Raw genomic sequence first — 25,627 nt, forward strand, 5'->3', positions numbered from 1 at the left:
ATAGTAATACCTATTCATCCATTACTGCTGACAACCTGTGTGTATATCCTGTCTGAGAGGTTGTCACAGCCCCGCCCCCTGCTGATGACATCACTGATATAATGACATGTGAACAGGCATCCACACCTATTATACTATAGTAATATCTATTCATCCATTACTGCTGACAACCTGCCTGTATTTCATGGCTGAGAGGTTGTCACAGCCCTGCCCCCACTACAAAAATGCGAAGCAACACATTTTGAAAAAAAAACAACAGTTTTATTTTTCCAGTGGTTTTTCTGAGCAGTGGGTGCGTCTCCCTTCCAGTTCGCAAGGTTTCTGTATCCAGATAATTCACATTCTGGGTCCGGAAATAAAAAAAAAAAACATTCGGGATGAATTTATTTTTCTTGTGCGATAAGCGGCGCCCACCCGGAGCAGCGGATTCAGCTCATTTCAAAAGCAAAACTCCTATCATCTATAAAAAGGAAATTGGGGCCCGGGAACGCAGTGAACGGCTCGGGTAATGAGATGTTCGCTAGGTGATAACGCGCCCCTCGGATTACGGAAACCAGGGGTCGGCCGCACATGACAGGGTCTGGTGTAGCTCAGCGGTGATTGATGGAATGTTTAGTAGAGGTAAAAAATAAAAAAAATAAAAAAAATGTACCCCCCCCCCCCTCCCAAATAAAGATGGCTTAAAGGACCACTCCAGCCTCCGATAGTGACATGACAGCTGCAAGGATCGTTCCTAAACTTCACAGTGCAGAGATCTGGACCCCTTTATATCCTCTGCGTCCCTCCCATCATCAGGGCACGACGCAGGGAAGGGAGGTGACAACCTGCTACTATAATACTGCCCCCTATGGGACGGTAGGAGAATTCCCCTGTGGCTGGAGTTGTCGGAGTATTATGGGACGTGTTGAGCGCTGTATGTCAGAAAAGATCTAAGACATGGTCGGTAACGCTGGGGGGTTGGGTTCTGGTCACAGTTGGGTTCTGCGGGGTAAAGAAATCTGTAGCCCACAACATCATGAAGGAAGTGATCTTTGCTGTGACAGAGCGAAAATGGGGCATGCCTATAGATCAGCCAGCATGGAGGGCGCGATGACATCATTACTGGTGGGGGCATGAGGTGGAGTCCTGGGGAGAGGTTTATGCAGAGAAATAACCAGTTCTTATCAGAGACGATTCTCGGTGTGAGCGGCCGGTGGGGGTCGCCCTTTATTCTGTCTGGGCATCGTAGTTGGCACCTCCGGCCTTCTTCAACTCCCCTCGAATGTAGTCTTCATCCAGGTCCTTGTGCTCGGTGATCACCAGCTCTTTGGCAAAAGTCTAAGAAAAATATATAAAAAAAAATAAAATAATATAAATCACATTGTACCAGCCATAGGGAAGTGAAAACCCCCTGAGGAGAGAGAGAGAGACCCCCACTGGTGTACGCAGAACAGAACCCCCCCCCAGGATGAGCAGGACAGGATTCCTCTCCGGTATGAGGTCAGACAGGGCACATAGAGGATAGACCATTCACCCCCGCATGTGCAGGGTAGCCATCCCTTCCTCCTAGGGCAATGATCAGCAACCTTCGGCACTCCAGCTGCTGTGAAACTACAACTCCCAGCATGCAAACATGCTCGGCTGTTCTCACAACTCCCATAGAAGTGAATGGAGCACTCTGGGAGTTGTAGTTTCAGAACATCTGGAGTGCCGGAGGTTGCTGATCCCTGTCCTAGGGTGTGCAAGATAGATATTCCCCCCATCCCCCCAGGTACACAGTATAGGCATCCCCTCCTCCTGGGATATGCAGGACAGGCAAACCCCCCGTCGCGTCCCGGGGTACGCAGGACAGGCAACCCCCCGCCCCGTCGCGTCCCGGGGTACGCAGGACAGGCAACCCCCCGCCCCGTCGCGTCCCGGGGTACGCAGGACAGGCAACCCCCCGCCCCTTCGCGTCCCGGGGTACGCAGGACAGGCAACCCCCCGCCCCGTCGCGTCCCGGGGTACGCAGGACAGGCAACCCCCCGCCCCGTCGCGTCCCGGGGTACGCAGGACAGGCAACCCCCCGCCCCGTCGCGTCCCGGGGTACGCAGGACAGGCAACCCCCCGCCCCGTCGCGTCCCGGGGTACGCAGGACAGGCAACCCCCCGCCCCGTCGCGTTCCGGGGTACGCAGGACAGGCAACCCCCCGCCCCGTCGCGTCCCGGGGTACGCAGGACAGGCAACCCCCCGCCCCGTCGCGTCCCGGGGTACGCAGGACAGGCAACCCCCCCTTCTGGGGTACACAAGAACAGGCAAACCCCCCCCCCCTCCTGGGTAATGCAGTACAGACAGCTTCTTGTTCAGGTCTGAACAGTGGCTGCTATTGACTTGAGGTCTCATTATGAAGCCGGTCTCCTCTACCCACCCAGAGTGACCTGTAGCTGAGGCCGGATGCACCATATGGCGGTCACACTGATGAGGACGCTCTCGGCCATCTTGTTAATGCTTCTCGTGGTGTTAATGACCCCCCTCAAACCTTTATCCACCTTTCCTCCACTGACTGAGCTGTGAGGTTACACACCTGGACCACATCTTTCACCAGGGTCTTGTCGGTACCGATCTTGGCTCTCTGCAGTCCGCCGACGTTCTCGCCGATCCAGGTGATTAAGGCGAACTTCACCCTCTTGCTCAAGGCATCGCCAGTGGTGAATCTGACGTAGGCGTACTGGCGAATATCATCTGTGACCGGGGAGAAGAGGAGACACTGCAGTCACATACACTGTGCTATTATATAGCTCACAAGAGGACACGCCGCAGTCAGCCACGTCTAAAGGAAATCAATGACTAAACTCTCACTCACCCAGCTTTCCCAGAAATAGATATTTTTTCCCCTTTAAAATGCTGTTTCCCCATGACCGAGCAGAGGACTGTCGCCTGGGTCATGGTGACTGCAGAATTGATGGCTATTGTACTGACTGTCTGCTCTGGAATCACGAGGCTCCACGTGACGGTCCTGCCGCCGCCGCCGCTGTTCCATGGGGCTATTACTTATGAAAGTTACTTATTAAGAGTCCAGAGCAGTAATGGAGGAAGCTGCAGTCACACACAGCAGACATGTCTGCCCCCGGCGCTCCTGCATGGGCCTTGCAGAAATCCATGCGTTGGGTGCCAAAACATCCCCGATTCTGCCGCATGTGAAGATCTCCTAAACGTTCCGTCAGCGCGGTGAATGTTGCACCAGCGGCAATTATCGGTCCAATCGTTCTCAGCCGAAACATCAAAAGATCCAAGACACGAGAACGACAGCGGCAGAGGACGCAGCCGCAGGAAGCAGGGGGCACATGTCACCTCGTTACAATGTAACAGGAAAGCAGTGATCCGTGCACCCCACCCCCACCCAACATGGAGAAAAGAGGCTGGGGGGGGATGACGGAGCATCAGGATGAAGAAGTCATCGTGTAGTGAAATGTTCTGTAACTTTCTAAATTATTTTTTGTTTCAATCCCTATCCATTTTTAAGATCTCTACTTGCTGTCAGTGAATAAGAGCCATTCTCAAAACTGAAAATTACAGCAAGCGGAAACAGAAAGCAGAGATCTTGAAAACAGCGAAGAATTGTAAAAGCAGAAAAGTGATGGATGATTGGTCTTCATTCACAGCCTGTAAATTCTCTGAAGATCCCGACATTACGGGTGCAGTCACATGACCGTAGGCGCCCGTATTACAGTGAGCGCAAACAGCCCATTGCCTTGAATGGGTTCACAATCCTCAAAATATGGCGCTGTGTGGAACAGAGGCGCTTCCATGGGCTTTTGGTCCGTGGCCTCCACACTTGAAAAGATAGGACATGTCCATTCTTTTGCCGTATATTGTGGATCGCGGACCCATTCAAGTCAATGTGCCACAGTACAGGATTCATACAGCCGGTGCCCGCGCGTTACAGACCTCAATTTGCAGTCCGCAGCACAGGCGGCTTGTGTTGTCGGACTGACCAAAGGGGTTAGGCCTCTTGCACACGACCGCCGTATGGCTTTTTCAGTATTTTGCGGTCCGCAAAAAATATGGATGACGTCCTTGTGCATTCCGTTTTTTGCGGAATGGAACAGCTGGCCCCCGATAGAACAGTACTATCCTTGTCCGTTATGCGGACAATAATAGGACATGTTCTATCTTCGAACGGAAACGGAAGGCATACAGAGTACCTTCTGGGGTTTTTTTGCGGATCCATTTAAATGAATGGTTCCGTATACGGAAAAAAAAAATATATGTGTGCAAGAGGCCTAATGGTTCATTCACACGTCCGTATGTGTTTTGCGGATCCGCAAAACACCGACACCAGTAATGTGCGTTCTGCATTTTGTGGACCGCACATCGCGGGCACTCTTATAGCACATTCCGGCCCCATTGAAACTGAATGGGTCTGCACCTGTTCATGGACCCTTTTAGTGTGGGGTCATGTTCTGGAAATCCTGAGACCTCGGGGCACTCCTCACTTATACTGGAAACTGTCGTAAATTGTTGGTGACCTCTCCAGCAGCTCACACGGAAACGGAATGCACATGGAGCAACTTCCGTTGTTTTTTTTTGCGGACCCATTGAAGTCAATGGTTCTGAAAAAAAAACACGAACATGGAAAGAAAATACGTTCGTGTGCAAGAGGCCCAAGTCGCTCAGGGGATTTGGAGCTCTGTATCCGAAGAACTGAGCCGACTGCGATAAAGATAGATTATAGATCAAAACAGGATTCTAGAGAGATTTAAAGAGAACCGGTCACGTTGAACATGGTGTCTGAGCTGCAGGCGGTATGTCATAGAGCAGGAGGAGCTGAGCAGATCGATATATAGATTTATAGGAAAAGATTCAGTAAAACGTGTAATTTATACAATTAAATTCCTGCTCGTTCTGGGCTTTGAAGTCCAGGAGGCGGTCCTATCAGTGATTGACAGCTACCTCTGTATACACCGCCATAGAGGGCAGGCTGTCAATCACTGATAGGACCGCCTCCTGGACCTCAAAGCCCAGAACGAGCAGGAATTTAATTGTATAAATTACACGTTTTACTGAATCTTTTCCTATAAATCCATATATCGATCTGCTCAGCTCCTCCTGCTCTATAACATACCGCCTGCAGCTCAGACACCATGTTCAACGTGTCCGGTCCCCTTTAACTAAAAACACAAAATGGCCTTCAAGGGCGACGTTCACTTCAGTGTGCAGTGAATATTATGGCTCTGCTCCGGGATGTCACAGATCGGAAGAGTCAGCAGCAAATATTCTGCATTCCCCTATAGATAGAAGCGACCCCGGGTGATCCGCTCCCGGCCACAGAGGACACGTCAGGAGACGTCAGCAGAAAAACCAGCGACAGAATATTCACAGAAGACAAAGACTGTTACAGCACATCCTGCTCCTCTGTACAGGAGGAAATGCCGGAGCAATGCTGCACGACCAAAGGATGGATGGATGGGAGATGTAGATAGGTGCGGAACCATTAACTTCAATGGGTCGGCAAAAACAACGGAAGGTACTCAGTGTGCATTCAGTTTCCATAGTTCAGTTCCACAAAGTAGTGCATGTCCTATTATTGTCCGCAAATCACGGTCCAAGGCCCCATTCAAGTCAATGGGTCCGCAAAAAATACGGAAAGCACATGGAACACATCCATATGTCACCCGTATTTTGCCGATCCGTACTGTAGAAATGCTACGCCGAGCCCACATTGCTCATGTGTTTGGTGATTAATAAGTTACTTCTTCTGTTTTTCAAACTGCAAAAAACAGATCGCATACGGAAGCCGCAAGGATATGTTTTGTGGACGGAATGGAAGAGAACTTAAATCAGAGAGGAAAAAAAATAAAAACACAACAACTCCGATACGGAACAACGGATCTGTGAAAAAACGGACCGCAAAACAACAACGGCCGTGTGCATGAGCCCTGAGATAGATGGACAGACAGACTGTCTCCCATCACCAGCTCAACCCTTACAGACACCCTGATAACTCACCACTAGGGGGCAGACTTGCACCCACTGAACAGTTATCTGTTGGGAAGATGTGAATTAAGACCATCCCCTCCACAGGCCTCTCAACCAGTCAGAATGCACAGAGAGGTCACATGACACACTTCCCTGACTAATAGGAAGTGGCGGGGGCGGGGCTTGCTTTTTCTGGCCTCCTGATTGCTCTTCAGGGGGCGATTTACTGGGTGCAGTTAGACTCCTAGTTCAGCACTAATTGCATTTTTCTAGATGCACCAAAAAAAAAAAAAAAAAAAAAAAAAAAAAAGGATCCGAGTCGAGTCGCCCACACGAGAGCCCTCCGCCCTCCGTCGCTGTAGGAAAGGTTGGATTATGAGTAGCACAAAATGGCGCACAGAGACTAGTGATTATCGGGTGACTACTTCACAGACAATGGCGGTCTAAATTGACTGCTGTAAAATTTCACCCAATGAACAATCTTTTGGTTGCAATGGTCGTTCACATGGCGGGTTTTACAGTGGAATTTTGGTGAAAAGCCGCCGGTAGCCACGTCCGCTCTGCTTCTCAATGGGAGGCAGCGCTTAGATCGCAGATTTAAGTCACCGCTGCTCTCCGATCCTCAGCTCTATGTATGGGAAGCAGAGAGGACGCGGCTGTCGTGGGATTTTGGTGCAACTGTCTGTACCAAAATTCTGCGGTAAAATGTGCCATGTGAAAGGCCCTTTAGACTCGTGTACGCTCTTACCAAGGTGACCGTCGCGGTATCTGCAGCCATATCTGAGGTCTCATTCACACTTCCATTGATTTTAATGTGTCCGTTCACACATCAGGATTTTTTTCCCCCAGAGACATGAACTACTTTGGACCACACATGCCCACTGAGGTCTATGGGTACATTTAAAGTCATGGACACAACATGGATGGCCGGCATGTTTGGTCCGTTTTTCACTGACCACCGGTAAGAGACGCTCTGGAAATTAATTTTCAGCAGAGCAGTGTCCGTGGAAGACGGATGACACACGGAGGGAAAAAAAACGGACACACAGAGCAAACACGGATTCTTCACGGACATCTTCACAGATGAAACACAGACAGATTCTTCCGTGGATGAAAAACGGATAAGGAAAGTGTGAGGCGTTAGGAATGTCAGGGAGCGGCCGGTGCAGACCTCGGGCATGTCGGCACCCATCACTTGCAGGCAATGGCAGAAAACTGTTAGTTATTTGGATGCTGGGAGTTGTAGTCTCATGACCTGGAGGCGGCACCCTCCTGCTACTTGCACCTGATATATAAGCCATTATTACGGCCTCTGCAAACAACGAGCTGCAAAATCAAAATATCTGAGGGAATCTGAAGGCTTCACATCAGTAAAAGAACAAAGCGGCAGGATGGCGAGGAGGAGGAGGAGCGCGTTTTGTGTGAGGACCAGGTGATGAATCTGCACAAACATGGCAGATAAACACGTTCCTGTCACTGCGGTCCCCGGGGGCCACACAATTATACTGTGACAGCGCCATAATTACACAGCGGATCTGTTTGTCACAACAAAGTCATGTGAACCCGACCGTCCCCAAGACGACTGATGATTCACCTGCCTCCTCTCCAGGAACATAAAGAGTTAACATGGGTCACCCGGCTTACCTAGCGTCCTGAAGGGCGCCGATACAGGAGCAGGCTGAGGGGCACCCCTCCCGGGGGCGGTGATGGCGGCCAAGCTGGTTGTCACACAGAAGACGACTCCAGGATCTCAACTTACTTCGGGACAAGCCGCTCCTTAGGACTAAATAACTGTGTAAAGTCATGAGACTGGACTATCACACCCAGCATGGGAGTCCGTGTATTCCCATGGGATGGAACCTGTCAGCACCATGCTGACTGACCCCACCCTGGCTTAGCTGTCTGGACACTGCGACTCTCACTGCTCTATGGCGCAGAGCAGGCATCCTCAAACTGCGGCCCTCCAGCTGTTGCAAAACTACAACTCCCAGCATGCCCCGAACAGCCTACAGGTATCAGCCTACAGCAGGGCATTATGGGAGTTGTAGTTTTGCAACAGCTGGAGGGCCGCAGTTTGAGGATGCCGGGCGTATAGTGTCGGGGGTCACGTCTATATCTCCCACCATGCACCAGTGGCACGGTATGCCCTGCGCAGACACTGAATCAGCAGGGGGTGCAGACAGAGAGCTAACAGGAAGACAGCCAGAGACTGCGGCCGTGTGGTGATAAATGTCTGCCCCCTTCCTGCCCGGGTTATCTCATGACTCTTTCCTCCATGTTCCTTCTCGCAGGCGCGGTTGCGTTCAGGCCGCCTGTCACCAGAGAGACCGACGTGGAGAATTTCTGGCCGTTCCCGGCCGGGATTTAATCTAGCACAATAGTAATGGGAACAGCGAGAGCAACCTGCAATTAATTATCCGACAAATTATACGCTCTCCACGTCAAAGAAACAAATAGGGACACGGGCGGAGAACTGGCGCCGCTTCTCATATCCCCCAGGATATCACATATATATTTACACACCTCTTTTCATAGGGCTGTAATTGCTTTCCTAATTCTGGAGCATCTTCTCTTGGAACTCGGTCATACCTTTCCTCTGTTATTCTTTCTGGAAATGTATTAACAGATTGACAAGTGGGTGTGACCGTTCTCCTGGTCAAACGGGCGTGTCCTTTTCCATTTTGATAAGGGAAGCGCTGACTGAAAATGTGCAGGACACCCCCCCAACTGGGTATTGTCGATTTATGAATAACTTTCCAGGAGGAATAATAGAGGAACAGCACAACAGAACAATCTGCTCCTGAATTGTTTTTTTACGGGGAAAACCCAAAGACCCATCCACCTGTCCCGCCGGTGAGATACGCAGATGCCACCGTACACTGGGCAGCGACTCCTTCCCTTATTCCACCTGAGTAACGAGAGGTTCAGGCTTCTGAAATCTGAGCTCAATGGAAACTGAACTACGGCCGTAGTGTCCCCGTGGCCGTTTTGTGGGCCCCATATGGCGGTTCCACAATACACGGGGCACCGGCCGTGTGCATTCTGCATCACAAATTGCCGTCCCCAATGCACGGAACTAATATAAGTTTGTGTGAAAGAGGTCTAAGGGGCTGCATACACAAAACGGTAGGAGAATATGGATAAAGACTATTTGCATCATTTGAGATGCATCCTTCTATCTGGCGGCGCATATACAGCCTGGTGCTACCGCGATGCATGGAGCACCGGAGGGAAACAACCTGCTGGGACATGTAGTTCTACTGCAGCTGCGGTTAATGAACTGAAGGTGTATCACTGAACAATCTCCGGAGCAGGGAAGTGGCGCCGTTTATCTAATCAGGGAGATGAAATTCTGAGATGGAGAGGAGGATGAGAGTCACAGTCAAAGGAAAATATATAGTAATGGCATACAGCACAGGTCTGACCCTGTCTACTGTACATAATAATACATCTGACCCCATATACTGTATACAGGATACTATATAATAATACATATGGCCCTGAACACTGTATATAGGATACTATATAATAATACATCTGACCCTGAGCACTGTATATAGGATACTATATAATAATACATATGGCCCTGTACACTGTATATAGGATACTATATAATAATACATCTGACCCTGAGCACTGTATATAGGATACTATATAATAATACATATGGCCCTGTACACTGTATATAGGATACTATATATCCATACAGGTAGTATTTGCTGATCTCCAGGGACTGGCGCAGTCAGGACAGGACACGTCTTTTACATTGTGAAGTCTCCGCATTCCAGATTCCTCAGGTCATATTTCGGCACTAGCTGCCGGAGAGGATGGGAGTCATAGTCACCCTGGTCAGCACCCCCTTACCTGCGCAGGTGTTCACAAACTCTCCATAGCTGGACCCCTGTTCCCCAGGAACGATCACGGATCCATCATATCTGAATGTGACCCTATAATATAAAGAGTCACAAGTCACACATTGGAGTGTAAGCTCTTCAGACCACACACCAGTATAAGGCCTCGTTCACACTTCAGTGTTTGGTCAGTGATTTCCATCAGTGATTTGTGAGCCAAAACCAGAAGAGAAGCCTCAACAGACATAACGTATAAGGGAAAGATCTGCTCCTGTTCTGTGTTTAGAGCCGGACCTGGTTTTGGGTCACGAATCACTGATGGAAATCACTGACCGAACACTGACGTGTGAATGAGGCATAACCCAGGACTATGTATACAGCAGAGTGTAAGCTCTTCAGACTATATACCAGTATAACCCAGGACTATGTATACATCAGAGTGTAAGCTCTTCAGACCACACACACCAGTATAACCCAGGACTATGTATACATCAGAGTGTAAGCTCTTCAGACCACACACACCAGTATAACCCAGGACTATGTATACAGCAGAGTGTAAGCTCTTCAGACCACACACCAGTATAACCCAGGACTATGTATACAGCAGAGTGTAAGCTCTTCAGACCACACACCAGTATAACCCAGGACGATGTATACAGCAGAGTGTAAGCTCTTCAGACCACACACCAGTATAACCCAGGACGATGTATACAGCAGAGTGTAAGCTCTTCAGACTATATACCAGTATAACCCTGGACTATGTATACAGCAGAGTGTGAGCTCTTCAGACCACACACACACCAGTAAGTGCTGGTCAGATTGGGGGCTGTGGGGTGGTAAGCCTGCACTCACCAGCTGATGCCACTGGTGTCATCTCTGACCAGATTGTAAGCTTCTCTGCACGACTCCTTGTCGATCCTGGTTGCCATGTTGGGGCTGCAGCCGGTTGTCAGTCGGGTCCGGTAGAGGGGACACAATCCTATCACTGGCTCAGCAGGAGGAGCAGCCTTCTGTGCAGCAGATGCTCCTGTCCTACCACCAGCTCAGCAGCCGCTTAACCCCTGCGCTTCCAGCCTGGGGATGGGGCAGGTCATTCTTATTCGTCTGCAAGAAGTGGGAGGAGCCTCTTGTCTAAAGAAAAAAAAAAAAAAAAAAAAAAAAAAAGACCCCGGGCCTCTCCCCGTGCAGTGCAATGGTTTCATCTGCTTCCTGCTGAGCTGCAAAGCATTACTGGGATGGGATTTCCTTCTGACTGCTGATGTCACGACAGATGCATTAGGCCCAGGAGTCCCTGCACCCCCTTATAGCAGGCAGCTATCTGCACATGGCATGCTGGGCCAGCTGCTGGGGGGTACGGCGCCTGGACATGCCCTGGGGCAGGGTCTGCAGGATCTGGACCAGGAACCAGAGGCAAGACTCCTGAGCTGCAGGTAGGGACCCTGCAACCATGACCTGGGGGGTGAGAGGTATGGACCCTGCAACCAATGACCTGGGGAGGTGACAGGTAGGGACCCTGCAACCAATGACCTGGGGAGGTGACAGGTAGGGACCCTGCAACCAATGACCTGGGGGGGTGACAGGTAGGGACCCTGCAACCAATGACCTGGGGGGGTGACAGGTAGGGACCCTGCAACCAATGACCTGGGGGGGGTGACAGGTAGGGACCCTGCAACCAATGACCTGGGGAGGTGACAGGTAGGGACCCTGCAACCAATGACCTGGGGGGGTGACAGGTAGGGACCCTGCAACCAATGACCTGGGGGGGGTGACAGGTAGGGACCCTGCAACCAATGACCTGGGGAGGTGACAGGTAGGGACCCTGCAACCAATGACCTGGGGGGGTGACAGGTAGGGACCCTGCAACCAATGACCTGGGGGGGGTGACAGGTAGGGACCCTGCAACCAATGACCTGGGGAGGTGACAGGTAGGGACCCTGCAACCAATGACCTGGGGGGGTGACAGGTAGGGACCCTGCAACCAATGACCTGGGGGGGTGACAGGTAGGGACCCTGCAACCAATGACCTGGGGAGGTGACAGGTAGGGACCCTGCAACCAATGACCTGGGGGGGTGACAGGTAGGGACCCTGCAACCAATGACCTGGGGGGGGTGACAGGTAGGGACCCTGCAACCAATGACCTGGGGGGGTGACAGGTAGGGACCCTGCAACCAATGACCTGGGGGGGGTGACAGGTAGGGACCCTGCAACCAATGACCTGGGGGGGGTGACAGGTAGGGACCCTGCAACCAATGACCTGGGGGGGGGGGGGGGGGTGACAGGTAGGGACCCTGCAACCAATGACCTGGGGGGGTGACAGGTAGGGACCCTGCAACCAATGACCTGGGGAGGTGACAGGTAGGGACCCTGCAACCAATGACCTGGGGAGGTGACAGGTAGGGACCCTGCAACCAATGACCTGGGGGGGTGACAGGTAGGGACCCTGCAACCAATGACCTGGGGGGGGGGTGACAGGTAGGGACCCTGCAACCAATGACCTGGGGGGGTGACAGGTAGGGACCCTGCAACCAATGACCTGGGGGGGGGGGGGGGTGACAGGTAGGGACCCTGCAACCAATGACCTGGGGAGGTGACAGGTAGGGACCCTGCAACCAATGACCTGGGGGGGTGACAGGTAGGGACCCTGCAACCAATGACCTGGGGGGGTGACAGGTAGGGACCCTGCAACCAATGACCTGGGGGGGGTGACAGGTAGGGACCCTGCAACCAATGACCTGGGGAGGTGACAGGTAGGGACCCTGCAACCAATGACCTGGGGGGGTGACAGGTAGGGACCCTGCAACCAATGACCTGGGGGGGGTGACAGGTAGGGACCCTGCAACCAATGACCTGGGGGGTGACAGGTAGGGACCCTGCAACCAATGACCTGGGGGGGGTGACAGGTAGGGACCCTGCAACCAATGACCTGGGGGGGTGACAGGTAGGGACCCTGCAACCAATGACCTGGGGGGGGGGGGGGTGACAGGTAGGGACCCTGCAACCAATGACCTGGGGGGGTGACAGGTAGGGACCCTGCAACCAATGACCTGGGGAGGTGACAGGTAGGGACCCTGCAACCAATGACCTGGGGGGGTGACAGGTAGGGACCCTGCAACCAATGACCTGGGGGGGGGGGTGACAGGTAGGGACCCTGCAACCAATGACCTGGGGGGGTGACAGGTAGGGACCCTGCAACCAATGACCTGGGGGGGGGGGGTGACAGGTAGGGACCCTGCAACCAATGACCTGGGGGGGTGACAGGTAGGGACCCTGCAACCAATGACCTGGGGGGGTGACAGGTAGGGACCCTGCAACCAATGACCTGGGGGGGGGGGGGGGGTTACAGGTAGGGACCCTGCAACCAATGACCTGGGGGGGGGGGGGGTGACAGGTAGGGACCCTGCAACCAATGACCTGGGGGGGTGACAGGTAGGGACCCTGCAACCAATGACCTGGGGGGGGTGACAGGTAGGGACCCTGCAACCAATGACCTGGGGGGGTGACAGGTAGGGACCCTGCAACCAATGACCTGGGGGGGGTGACAGGTAGGGACCCTGCAACCAATGACCTGGGGGGGGTGACAGGTAGGGACCCTGCAACCAATGACCGGGGGGGGGGGGTGACAGGTAGGGACCCTGCAACCAATGACCTGGGGGGTGACAGGTAGGGACCCTGCAACCAATGACCTGGGGGGTGACAGGTAGGGACCCTGCAACCAATGACCGGGGGGGGGGGGGGGGTGACAGGTAGGGACCCTGCAACCAATGACCTGGGGGGTGACAGGTAGGGACCCTGCAACCAATGACCTGGGGGGGTGACAGGTAGGGACCCTGCAACCAATGACCTGGGGGCTTATGTTAATGTAGGGTTACACTCACTGGAAGGCCACCGGTATAAGGATGAGTGTCAGCCACACACAGAGTATATCATCCACAGCAGAACCTCTGCTCAATGAGCACTGAGAGTCCGGGGGACAGGTGGAGTCCGGGCCCCCAGTCCTGCCGGTATAGTTACACTGTTCACGGCAGTATACAAAACACTAGGCCAGCATGTTATCAGTGTGCGACTGGCGCCATCTGCTGGAGGATGTGGGAATGACACAAATAACCAGCAAACTACAATGTAATAATAATAATAAACCTAACACATCACCTACATCCATACAATACTGGATGACTACCAAAAACTGCCCAGGTTATACCAGCTGTACATGTATAATGATATACAGGAGATGCCCAGGTTATACCAGCTGTACATGTATAATGATATACAGGAGATGCCCAGGTTATACCAGCTGTACATATATAACTATATACAGGAGATGCCCAGGTTATACCAGCTGTACATATATAATTATATGCAGGAGATGCCCAGGTTATACCAGCTGTACATATATAATTATATACAGGAGATGCCCAGGTTATACCAGCTGTACATATATAATTATATACAGGAGAGGCCCAGGTTATACCAGCTGTACATATATAATTATATACAGGAGATGCCCAGGTTATACCAGCTGTACATATATAATTATATACAGGAGAGGCCCAGGTTATACCAGCTGTACATATATAATTATATACAGGAGATGCCCGGGTTATACCAGCTGTACATATATAATGATATACAGGAGAGGCCCAGGTTATACCAGCTGTACATATATAATTATATACAGGAGATGCCCAGGTTATACCAGCTGTACATATATAATTATATACAGGAGAGGCCCAGGTTATACCAGCTGTACATATATAATGATATACAGGAGATGCCCAGGTTATACCAGCTGTACATATATAATGATATACAGGAGATGCCCAGGTTATACCAGCTGTACATATATCATTATATACAGGAGATGCCCGGGTTATACCAGCTGTACATATATAATTATATACAGGAGATGCCCAGGTTATACCAGCTGTACATATATAATTATATACAGGAGATGCCCGGGTTATACCAGCTGTACATATATAATGATATACAGGAGAGGCCCAGGTTATACCAGCTGTACATATATAATTATATACAGGAGATGCCCAGGTTATACCAGCTGTACATATATAATTATATACAGGAGAGGCCCAGGTTATACCAGCTGTACATATATAATGATATACAGGAGATGCCCAGGTTATACCAGCTGTACATATATAATGATATACAGGAGATGCCCAGGTTATACCAGCTGTACATATATCATTATATACAGGAGATGCCCAGGTTATACCAGCTGTACATATATAATTATATACAGGAGAGGCCCAGGTTATACCAGCTGTACATATATAATGATATACAGGAGATGCCCAGGTTATACCAGCCGTACATATATAATGATATACAGGAGAGGCCCAGGTTATACCAGCTGCACATATATAATTATATACAGGAGATGCCCAGGTTATACCAGCTGTACATATATAATTATATACAGGAGAGGCCCAGGTTATACCAGCTGTACATATATAATGATATACAGGAGAGGCCCAGGTTATACCAGCATGGTCTATATCATTATATACAGGAAGAACAGTATAAAAAAATGGATATGTTATTTTGAGCATCTGTTATTTTTTTTTATGGGAGAAAAATTACTTTTTGAAGGACTTTTTTTTTTTTTTCTGTCAAAAATAACTGAACTCTTACGGAAGTGACACAAACTGGTGTAAACTGATTATAAAGGGGTCCTCTCACTTCAGCTAATGGCAATTATCATGTAGATGCAGTTAATACCAAGCACTTACTAATGTATTGGGATTCTCCCTATTGCCTCCTTTGCTGGTTGGATTAATTTTTCCATCACATTATATACTGCTCGTTTCCATGGTTACGACCACCCTGCAATCCAGAAACGGTGGTCGTGCTTGCACACTATAGGAAAAAGTGCCGGCCTCTCTCGTGGCCATTACTGTGGGAGTGCACCTAGGACGGCGCTTTTTTTCCTTCAGTGTGCAAATATGACCACCGCTGCTGGATTGCAGGGTCGTCGTAACCATAGAAACGATTATTTAAGTTGTTTTAACAGCCACCTTTTCATGGACGGACAGCTGGCACACTGCTGGGCCCTGGTGCTGGGTCTCGCAGCCTGCTGCGCTTGTTTGTTTTTTTATATATACTTTTACGTCACTGGGAGACTTTACTGACTTTGTCTTTTTCTCCCTTAAGGGAACCATCCAAGTAGAAATGGAAGGTACAAAGCAAACCAGAGTTTCCCGGCCACACAAGATCAGTGAGTCTTTAAAGGTGAGGACACGTACATGGCGCCCCCCCCCAGACCGCGCACTTTATGTCCGAATAGTGGCGACTCTTAGGCCTCTTTCACACGGGCTTCATGTTTTTGGCCTGGATAACATGCGGGTGCGTTGCGGGAAAATGCACGATTTTTCTGCGCGAGTGCAAAAAATTGTAATGCGTTTTGCACACGCGTGAGAAAAATCGGCATGTTTTGTACCCAAACCCGAACTTCTTCATAGAAGTTCGGTTTTGGGTTAGGTGTTGTGTAGATTTAATTATTTTCCCTTATAACATGGTTATAAGGGAAAATAATAGCATTCTGAATACAGGGCTGGAGGGGTTAAAAAAAATAATAATAATGTAACTCACCTTAATCCACTTGATCGCGCAGCCGACATCTCTTCTGTCTTCTTCTTTGAGGAATAGGACCTTTGATGACATCACTGCGCTCATCACATGGTCCATCACATGATCTTTTTTTACCATGGTGATGGATCATGTGACGGACCATGTGATGAGCGCAGTGATGTCATCAAAGGTCCTATTCCTGTGCACAGCAAAGATGAAGACAGAAGAGATGCCGGCTGCGCGAGCAAGTGGATTAAGGTGAGTAAATTTATTGTACTATGCATTCTGTATTCAGAATGCTATTATTTTCCCTTATAACCATGTCTCCATCCCGATCGTCTCCTAGCAACCATGTGTGAAAATCGCACCGCATCCGCACTTGCTTGCAATTTTCACGCTGCCCCATTCACTTCTATGGGGCCTGCGTTGCGAATTTGGAAGTCCACGCGGCAGGTCCATTTCCACACAGAAACAATCCGCGAAGTGTACATGAGTGTCATCCCATACACTTTGCTGGTACTGTACTACGCTGTATTCCCCGTGGGAATCCACACAGAAAAACCACACACATTGTGCACCGTGTGCAGGTGGCCTTATTCATTTCTATGGCGTATTCGCCATTTTTTTCATCGCTTCTCTTACCCCAAAAAATTGAATAAAATGTGATAAAAGAAAAACACACAAAAAATTGAATCAATAAAAACTAGAGATCATCCTGCAAAAAATGAGAAAACACACAGCTCAGTAGACATGTACAAAACTTATGGGGGTCAGAATCTGGTGATGTAAAAAATTTTTTTTTACGTTTTTTTTTTTTTAAGTATTTAGACATATAAAACCTGTACATATGTAGTATTGTTGCAATTGTACTGACCCAGAGATTTTTGCCAAAAGGGAACGCCATAGAGACAGAACCCGTAAAACTGTGGAGGAATAGCAATATTTTTTATTTTTATATTTATTTCCCCGCTTCCCACTACATGGTATGCCATATTAAAGGGGGCATTAGAAAGTACAACTTGTCCCGCAAAAAACAAACCCTCATATGGATATGTGAACGGAAAAATATAAAAGTTATGGCTCAAGGAAGAAAAAGGAAAACTCGAAAACCAAAAAACCTCCGGTATCCTAAGGATTAATAGATGCAGAGATATATACAGTCACCACTAGACATAGTTCAGGAGCTTACTGTATATAGATATATACAGCCACCACTAGAGGGAGCTCAGTGCACACAGATATATACAGCCACCACTAGAGGGAGCTCAGTGCACACAGATATATACAGCCACCACTAGAGGGAGCTCAGTGCACACAGATATATACAGCCACCACTAGAGGGAGCTCAGTGCACACAGATACATACAGCCACCACTAGAGGGAGCTCAGTGCACACAGATACATACAGCCACCACTAGAGGGAGCTCAGTGCACACAGATATATACAGCCACCACTAGAGGGAGCTCAGTGCACACAGATATATACAGCCACCACTAGAGGGAGCTCAGTGCACACAGATATATACAGCCACCACTAGAGGGAGCTCAGTGCACACAGATATATACAGCCACCACTAGAGGGAGCTCAGTGCACACAGATATATACAGCCACCACTAGAGGGAGCTCAGTGCACACAGATATATACAGCCACCACTAGACGGAGCTCAGCTGATTACTACATTATATATATATATATTAGGCCTGCACAATATATCGCCAAAACAATCGCCAATTGGCCGACCCAAAAATGCTGCAATTATATTACCATATTTTTCGCTTTTATAAGACAAACTCCCCCCCCCCCCCCAAAAGTGGGGGGGAAATGTCAGTGCGCCTTATAAAGCGATGGTTGACTTTTTACGTGGTTGACACGGATGTATCGCCGGCCGCTATGCTGCACAGCGCGGCCGGCGATACATCAGTTACAGTGCGGGGAGGGGGGAGGGGCTGGAGGCAAGTTGTTATTTTTATTCTATTTTACTAATCTGTTCTGTGCAGCGCTATTAAGAAAATGGCAAGTTTTGTATTTTGTACTTTTGCAGTAATGCAAATATGTTATTTAATTTAGTAAAAGATGTTTTATTTTGAAAAACACTGTGCATTTCAGTTCTTGAGTTAAGGATAACTACATTTCTGCATTATCAGTCATTTCTCTGCGCTTTTGCCTTGAAAATCCAAGCAAATAGACCTCTAGCACAATTCCCTTAAAATATCGCATCGCATACCGTTATCGCAATTTTTAGGGCCCTAATCGCAATCGCACAAAATTCCCATATCGTGCAGCCCTAATATATATATGGACGTATGGATGTATATGTATGTTCCGCGATCACTCAAAAACGCAACCATCGATTTCAGCTAAACTTGGTATACACATCCCTTTCTACCTGGAAGGAAATCTTGTGGGGTCTCCGCTCTCTAGGACGTACCGTTCCTGAGATATTCCCAGAAAATGACCTGCATTACCCAATACAAGCCTGCAAGTCTTTCTCTTCATATCCTAACTGCCATACACACGGTCACATGACCCTTATCGGCCAATAGAAGCTCGCAGGCCCTTAGTCTTCACATACACACAGTTTTACTCCGGGTTTCCATAACAACCCAGCCATTTCTCTTCACTGCTGTAGGTCAGCTTTAGGCTAGGGCTGCACGACGCATAGGGCACAACTACACTGCTACATATGTCGCACCAATGTCACATGACAATTTTTATAATGATAGTCTATGGTGTTGCACTGCGACATGTGACATACTGCGACGCGACAGTCGCGGAAAAATCCATCTTAGATGGATTTTTTGCAACCGTCATGTCGTGGTCGCAGCGCAACACCATAGACAATCATTATAAAAATTGTTGAGACAAAATGTTGCACGACACATGTCGTCGTGTAGCCCTAGCATTAAAGGGGGAGGGTGCTGTGGGGGTCACTGTTAAAGGGGCGGGCACTGTGGAGGTCACTGTTAAAGAGGCATTCAGCTCCCCACTGATCAGTAGTTCATGGGACAGAACCCTGGACGGTTACACCATGAAATCCTGACCCGGAACAAATATCTGCTGGCGCAGTCACCACCATCGTGTGGGTGAAGAAATATCTTTATTGAAAGACTAAATGTCCATTAGGGTGATTTTGAAGACCCCAGCTGCACTCGCCCATCACAGCAGACCATCTGCGCTCCCACAACAAACAGGTGAGCGGCTTTGTTCCTATAGAGGATCCTTACACTTGACGTCCTTGCCCTATGAGCGCCTCTCCTTCCTCTGCCGCTGATCAGTAGGTGATGCCATGTCCGAGCACTCTGCCATCTCTCGCTGTGGTAGGAATAGGCCTGTGTACACATGCTCCTATAAACAGTAACGCTTCTTCTGCTTCCACAGTTGTATCGATGGAGCGACCTCTCCTGTCTGGTTCTTCAGAGACTGCATGAGCAGAGGCAGATGGGGCACTTCTGTGACGTCGTACTAGTGGCAGATGATCAGCGAGTCCCGGCTCACAGGAACTTCCTATCGGCCTGCAGTGACTATTTCAACTCAATGTTCACCATAGGCATGAAAGAGGTGCACCAGAAGGAGGTGGAGCTGGTCGGTGCCTCGTTCTTAGGCCTCAAAGCTGTCATCGACTTCCTGTACACTGGTGATCTGCCTCTGGATGGAGGGAATATTGATTATGTTCTGGAAACGGCTCATCTCCTACAGATCTGGAAAGTGGTGGACTTCTGCTGCGAGTACCTGGAGAATGAGGTGAATGAGGAGAACTATCTGTACCTGCAGGAACTGGCCTCCATCTACAGCTTGGAACGTCTGGGCTGTTACATTGACTCCTTTATCCTGCGCAGCTACAGCTCCCTGTGCTACACCAGCACCTTCCTGCAGAGCATCCCTTTGCAGAAGCTATGTCAGTACCTGACGAGCAGCCAGGTGCAACACAGCAGCGAGCACGACCTCCTGCAGTCCGCGCTACAATGGCTGACCCACTGTCCACAGCGCGAGGGCCAGGCTTATCAGGTTCTGCAGAACATCCGATTCCAGCTGATCCCAAAAAGCGAGGTTTTGCAGCGAGTCAAGCCAGTAATATGTTCTCTGCTCCCAAAAGAGTCCAACTGTGAGTGTCTGGTGGAGGAAGCCATCTATTACCACAGCAATGTGGCAGCTCAGCCCCTGCTCCAGAACATGCGCAGCACCCTACGTGTGGGGGCAGAGCGCCTTCTCTTCGTGGGTGGAGAGGTTTCTGAACAGTGCCTTGAGTTGAGCGATGCTGTTTACAGTCTGGACAGTCAGAAGGAGCAGTGGGTGTTGGAGACGCAGCTTCCCGCTCGGAGGAGTCACCACTGTGTCACTGCTCTGGGCAACTTCATCTACGTGGCTGGAGGAAGTTTCTCGAGAGACAACGGTGGGGATGCTGCATCCAACCTTCTCTACAGATACGATCCCCGCTGGAGTCAGTGGACCCAGGTGAGACCCTCTTCCAATAGAGAAATCATGTAGATGTAGCTGCGCCATTGTCTGCCACCCACAATGTGCTTAAGGGAGCGCAAGTAGTGAAAAAAAATATATAAAAAAATGTATTTGCTAAAGGAGGTTCCAGGAGGAAGACATCGCATATCTTAGTAAATCACCTAAATATACAGTTCTTCAGTTGTCAATGTTTCCATTCACTGTCAGGAGGCAAAAAGTTTGAAAATGAGAAAGTTGCAGAACATTTACTTGTGCATAAGATGGACTGGCCCTTTAAGTGAGCTGCTTCACCTTCTTGTTTGCAGGTGGCCCCCATGAACCAGCATCGTGTGGATTTCTATTTAGCCGCAGTGACTGATAAACTTGTTGCAGTTGGTGGGAGGAATGAGAATGGCGCCTTGTCTTCAGTGGAAGTCTACTGCCCTCAGCTCGATCTTTGGACCTATGTATCTGAGCTGCCAAGGTGAATCTCAAGTTAATTTTATAACTGACATGAGTGACACATGCCAAGTGACCACCAGGAATGGCCGCTGATGCAGTGTTCACAGGGGTTGTCACCCAGCTTTCCAGAATGACATGGTGATAAGTTATGTCAGCAAGTAGAGGGAGCATTTACAGCACCCACAGGCATCGTGGGAGCTGGCAGCCAGTCTCTGTAGTGAGAGGGGAGCCCTGGTAGGGGAGCAGGAATGAGAGGGGAGCCCTGGTAGGGGAGCAGGAGTGAGAGGGGGGCCCTGGTGGGGGAGCGGGAATGAGAGGGGAGCCCTGGTGGGGAAGCAGGAATGAGAGGTGTGCCCTGGTGGGGGAGCAGGAATGAGAGGGGAGCCCTGGTAGGGGAGCGGGAATGAGAGGGGAGCCCTGGTAGGGGAGCGGGAATGAGAGGGGGGCCCTGGTAGGGGAGCGGGAATGAGAGGGGGGCCCTGGTAGGGGAGCGGGAGTGAGAGGGGGGCCCTGGTAGGGGAGCGGGAGTGAGAGGGGAGCCCTGGTAGGGGAGCGGGAATGAGAGGGGAGCCCTGGTAGGGGAGCGGGAATGAGAGGGGAGCCCTGGTAGGGGAGCGGGAATGAGAGGGGGGCCCTGGTAGGGGAGCGGGAATGAGAGGGGGGCCCTGGTAGGGGAGCGGGAGTGAGAGGGGGGCCCTGGTAGGGGAGCGGGAGTGAGAGGGGAGCCCTGGTAGGGGAGCGGGAATGAGAGGGGAGCCCTGGTAGGGGAGCGGGAATGAAAGGGAGGGAATGAGAGGGGAGCCCTGGTAGGGGAGCGGGAATGAGAGGGGAGCCCTGGTAGGGGAGCGGGAATGAGAGGGGAGCCCTGGTAGGGGAGCGGGAATGAGAGGGGAGCCCTGGTAGGGGAGCGGGAATGAGAGGGGAGCCCTGGTAGGGGAGCGGGAATGAGAGGGGAGCCCTGGTAGGGGAGCGGGAATGAGAGGGGAGCCCTGGTAGGGGAGCGGGAATGAGAGGGGAGCCCTGGTAGGGGAGCGGGAATGAGAGGGGAGCGGGAATGAGAGGGGAGCCCTGGTAGGGGAGCGGGAATGAGAGGGGAGCCCTGGTAGGGGAGCGGGAATGAGAGGGGAGCCCTGGTAGGGGAGCGGGAATGAGAGGGGAGCCCTGGTAGGGGAGCGGGAATGAGAGGGGAGCCCTGGTAGGGGAGCAGGAATGAGAGGGGAGCAGGAATGAGAGGGGAGCCCTGGTAGGGAAGCGGGAATGAGAGGGGAGCCCTGAGAGGGGAGCGGGAATGAGGGGGGAGCCCTGGTAGGGGAGCGGGAATGAGAGGGGAGCCCTGGTAGGGGAGCGGGAATGAGAGGGGAGCCCTGGTAGGGGAGCGGGAATGAGAGGGGAGCCCTGGTAGGGGAGCGGGAATGAGAGGTGAGCCCTGGTGGGGAAGCAGGAATGAGAGGGGAGCCCTGGTAGGGAAGCAGGAATGAGAGGTGTGCCCTGGTGGGGAAGCAGGAATGAGGGGGGAGCCCTGGTAGGGGAGCAGGAATGAGAGGGGAGCCCTGGTAGGGGAGCAGGAATGAGAGGGGAGCCCTGGTAGGGGAGCAGGAATGAGAGGGGAGCCCTGGTAGGGGAGCGGGAATGAGAGGGGAGCCCTGGTAGGGGAGCGGGAATGAGAGGGGAGCCCTGGTAGGGGAGCGGGAATGAGAGGGGAGCCCTGGTAGGGGAGCGGGAATGAGAGGGGAGCCCTGGTAGGGGAGCGGGAATGAGAGGGGAGCCCTGGTGGGGAAGCGGGAATGAGAGGGGAGCCCTGGTGGGGAAGCGGGAATGAGAGGGGAGCCCTGGTGGGGGAGCGGGAATGAGAGGGGAGCCCTGGTGGGGGAGCGGGAATGAGAGGGGAGCCCTGGTGGGGGAGCGGGAATGAGAGGGGAGCCCTGGTGGGGGAGCGGGAATGAGAGGGGAGCCCTGGTGGGGAAGCGGGAATGAGAGGTGAGCCCTGGTGGGGAAGCGGGAATGAGAGGTGTGCCCTGGTGGGGGAGCGGGAATGAGAGGGGAGCCCTGGTGGGGAAGCGGGAATGAGAGGTGTGCCCTGGTAGGGGAGCGGGAATGAGAGGGGAGCCCTGGTGGGGGAGCGGGAATGAGAGGGGAGCCCTGGTGGGGGAGCGGGAATGAGAGGGGAGCCCTGGTGGGGGAGCGGGAATGAGAGGGGAGCCCTGGTGGGGGAGCGGGAATGAGAGGGGAGCCCTGGTGGGGAAGCGGGAATGAGAGGTGAGCCCTGGTGGGGAAGCGGGAATGAGAGGTGTGCCCTGGTGGGGGAGCGGGAATGAGAGGGGAGCCCTGGTGGGGAAGCAGGAATGAGAGGTGTGCCCTGGTGGGGGAGCAGGAATGAGAGGGGAGCCCTGGTAGGGGAGCAGGAATGAGAGGGGAGCCCTGGTAGGGGAGCAGGAATGAGAGGGGAGCCCTGGTAGGGCTGCAGCTATAGATTATTTTAGTAATCAAAAAAAAAAAAAACTAATTAAAAGAACATTTTCCTTTATAAAAACTCATCAGACCCCCGTTCCATCAGTCCTCGGAGCCATCAGGTTCCCCCCATGCCATCAAACCCAGCCCCCCCCCAGTGCCATCAGTCCTATTTCTGTGACTCGGGAAGACCCCATTTCCAGCCTCCTCATACCCAGCACTCATCCTTCCCACAGTGTAATATTAATTCTGCAAGCCGCCATTTATCACATGAGGGTGAGGAGGCATCTTTAGTTTTGAGATTTTCTGTGTCCTGTGTAGACAAACCTATCATGATGGCACAGATAAGTAGAGTTGGGTTAAAGGTTGTGGCACCCGATACCTGTCCCATCTTATCTGAGACATTATAAAGATAAACGTGCTCCTACATAAGTCACTCATTCACAGGGCCACAGGAAGAGCTCTGAAAATCACTGGGACGTGGGGGTAGCATTTTTGCAGCCCCGTTGAAATGAATGGGTCCTCATCCGATCTGCCATAATTGCGGATCAGATGCGGACCAAAAATAGTCGTATGCACGGGGCCTGATAGCGGAGTGAGCCGGAGACTGGTGATTGCATTTATTTCAATATAATGAATGTGCTCCTATATTTTAGATTCACATACGGCCACGCTGGCTCCGTACACAAGGACTATGTCTATGTCTCTGGAGGACACGATTACCAGATTGGACCCTACAGGAAAAACCTGCTGTGCTATGACCCTCGAGCTGACGCCTGGGAGGAGAGGAGACCCATGACTGTTGCCCGGGGCTGGCACAGTATGTGCACACTGGATGACAGTATTTATGCTATAGGGGGGAGCGATGACAACCTGGAGTCTATGGAACGATTTGATATCCTTGCCGTGGAGTGCTACAGCCCCCAGTGCGATCAGTGGACACAGGTAGCTCCATTACTCCATCCGAACAGTGAGTCCGGGGTAGCCGTTCTAGGCAATAAGATCTATATCCTGGGCGGATACAGCTGGGAGAACACAACTTTCTCAAGGACTGTACAAATATATGATAAAGAAAGGAAGAAGTGGACGAAAGGGACGGACCTGCCCAAGACAGTGGCCGGAGTGTCCGCCTGTGTGTGCGTGCTGAAAAACCGGAGCCATGACAAAGCAAAAAAAACAAAAACAAAGAGACAGTCAGACAAAGGCCGATGATGGTCTGTCCGCTGTCTCTGTCCCCCTCAGTTCCTTACTGACTCCTCTGTGCCCTCCTGACACTTCTAGCAGCAGCTTATCTCTTTAAGAAAAAAGATTTGGGTATGTTTAAAGGGGTATTCCGGCTATAACAGGTTATCCCATATCCACATGATAGGGGATTAGATCGGTAGGGGTCCATACTAGAAATGAATGGAGTGAAGGAGTGCATTTCTGACCAGCAGCTCCATCCATTTCAGGGGTAACCACAGGGTTTGGGGACCCGGCGTTAGGAACACCACCAATCTGATAGTCACCACGTTTTGCAGTCTGCAAACCACAGATACCAGCCATTGTTGCATGCCGCATCACGGTGCAGACCTATTGACTTTAATGGGTCCAAAGTCTGCATATTGTGGCGACGTAAAGGACATGTCCTATCTTTTGCAGAACCCCCGTACAATTGTGTGAACGCCCCCTAAACCCAACAGCCCAATTCTTCTATCTCTGACATCTTCAGTTGCTGGATAGGCAGGATATTCCAAATACAGTTGGCCAGCAGGTTTGGCTGACATTCTTCTAATGTGTGGGACATTTTATGTCACCCAACTGGTGGCTGATGCTTTAAAGGGGTTGTCTCATCACGGACAATGGGGGGCATATCTCTAGGATATGCCCCCATTGTCTTATAGGTGCGGTTCCCACCGCTGGGA

The 25,627-nt window shown here is 51.1% G+C and overlaps 2 protein-coding genes across 2 annotated transcripts; one reads left to right on the forward strand and one right to left on the reverse strand.

Moving 5' to 3' along the window:
• Positions 1-239: 239 nt before the first annotated feature.
• On the reverse strand, positions 240-10,855 carry COTL1 (coactosin like F-actin binding protein 1). The gene is made up of 4 exons (XM_044270351.1): positions 10,641-10,855; positions 9,802-9,884; positions 2,543-2,700; positions 240-1,317 (listed from the first exon to the last, which is right to left on the reverse strand). Exons 1-4 carry the CDS (start codon positions 10,715-10,717, stop codon positions 1,207-1,209), a joined length of 429 nt encoding a protein of 142 aa, XP_044126286.1. The 5' UTR covers positions 10,718-10,855; the 3' UTR covers positions 240-1,206.
• A 127-nt stretch (positions 10,856-10,982) lies between these two features.
• Positions 10,983-25,627, forward strand: KLHL36 (kelch like family member 36). The gene is made up of 5 exons (XM_044270350.1): positions 10,983-11,218; positions 15,961-16,038; positions 19,758-20,831; positions 21,140-21,297; positions 24,380-25,627. Exons 2-5 carry the CDS (start codon positions 15,979-15,981, stop codon positions 24,933-24,935), a joined length of 1,848 nt encoding a protein of 615 aa, XP_044126285.1. The 5' UTR covers positions 10,983-11,218; positions 15,961-15,978; the 3' UTR covers positions 24,936-25,627.

The sequence above is a fragment of the Bufo gargarizans genome, chromosome 10 (assembly GCF_014858855.1).
Source record: "Bufo gargarizans isolate SCDJY-AF-19 chromosome 10, ASM1485885v1, whole genome shotgun sequence".
Lineage (NCBI taxonomy): Eukaryota > Metazoa > Chordata > Amphibia > Anura > Bufonidae > Bufo > Bufo gargarizans.

Excerpts from the sequence above, each read along its gene's own strand:
- COTL1 (XM_044270351.1), bottom strand. The coding sequence starts at position 10,717 with ATGGCAACCAGGATCGACAAGGAGTCGTGCAGAGAAGCTTACAATCTG. Across the intron at positions 9,885-10,640 it reads GACACCAGTGGCATCAGCTG|GGTCACATTCAGATATGATG; the intron begins GTGAGTGCAGGC and ends TTTATATTATAG. Across the intron at positions 1,318-2,542 it reads TGGTGAAAGATGTGGTCCAG|ACTTTTGCCAAAGAGCTGGT; the intron begins GTGTGTAACCTC and ends TATTTTTCTTAG.
- KLHL36 (XM_044270350.1), top strand. The coding sequence starts at position 15,979 with ATGGAAGGTACAAAGCAAACCAGAGTTTCCCGGCCACACAAGATCAGT. Across the intron at positions 20,832-21,139 it reads GCTGGAGTCAGTGGACCCAG|GTGGCCCCCATGAACCAGCA; the intron begins GTGAGACCCTCT and ends TCTTGTTTGCAG. Across the intron at positions 21,298-24,379 it reads TATGTATCTGAGCTGCCAAG|ATTCACATACGGCCACGCTG; the intron begins GTGAATCTCAAG and ends CCTATATTTTAG.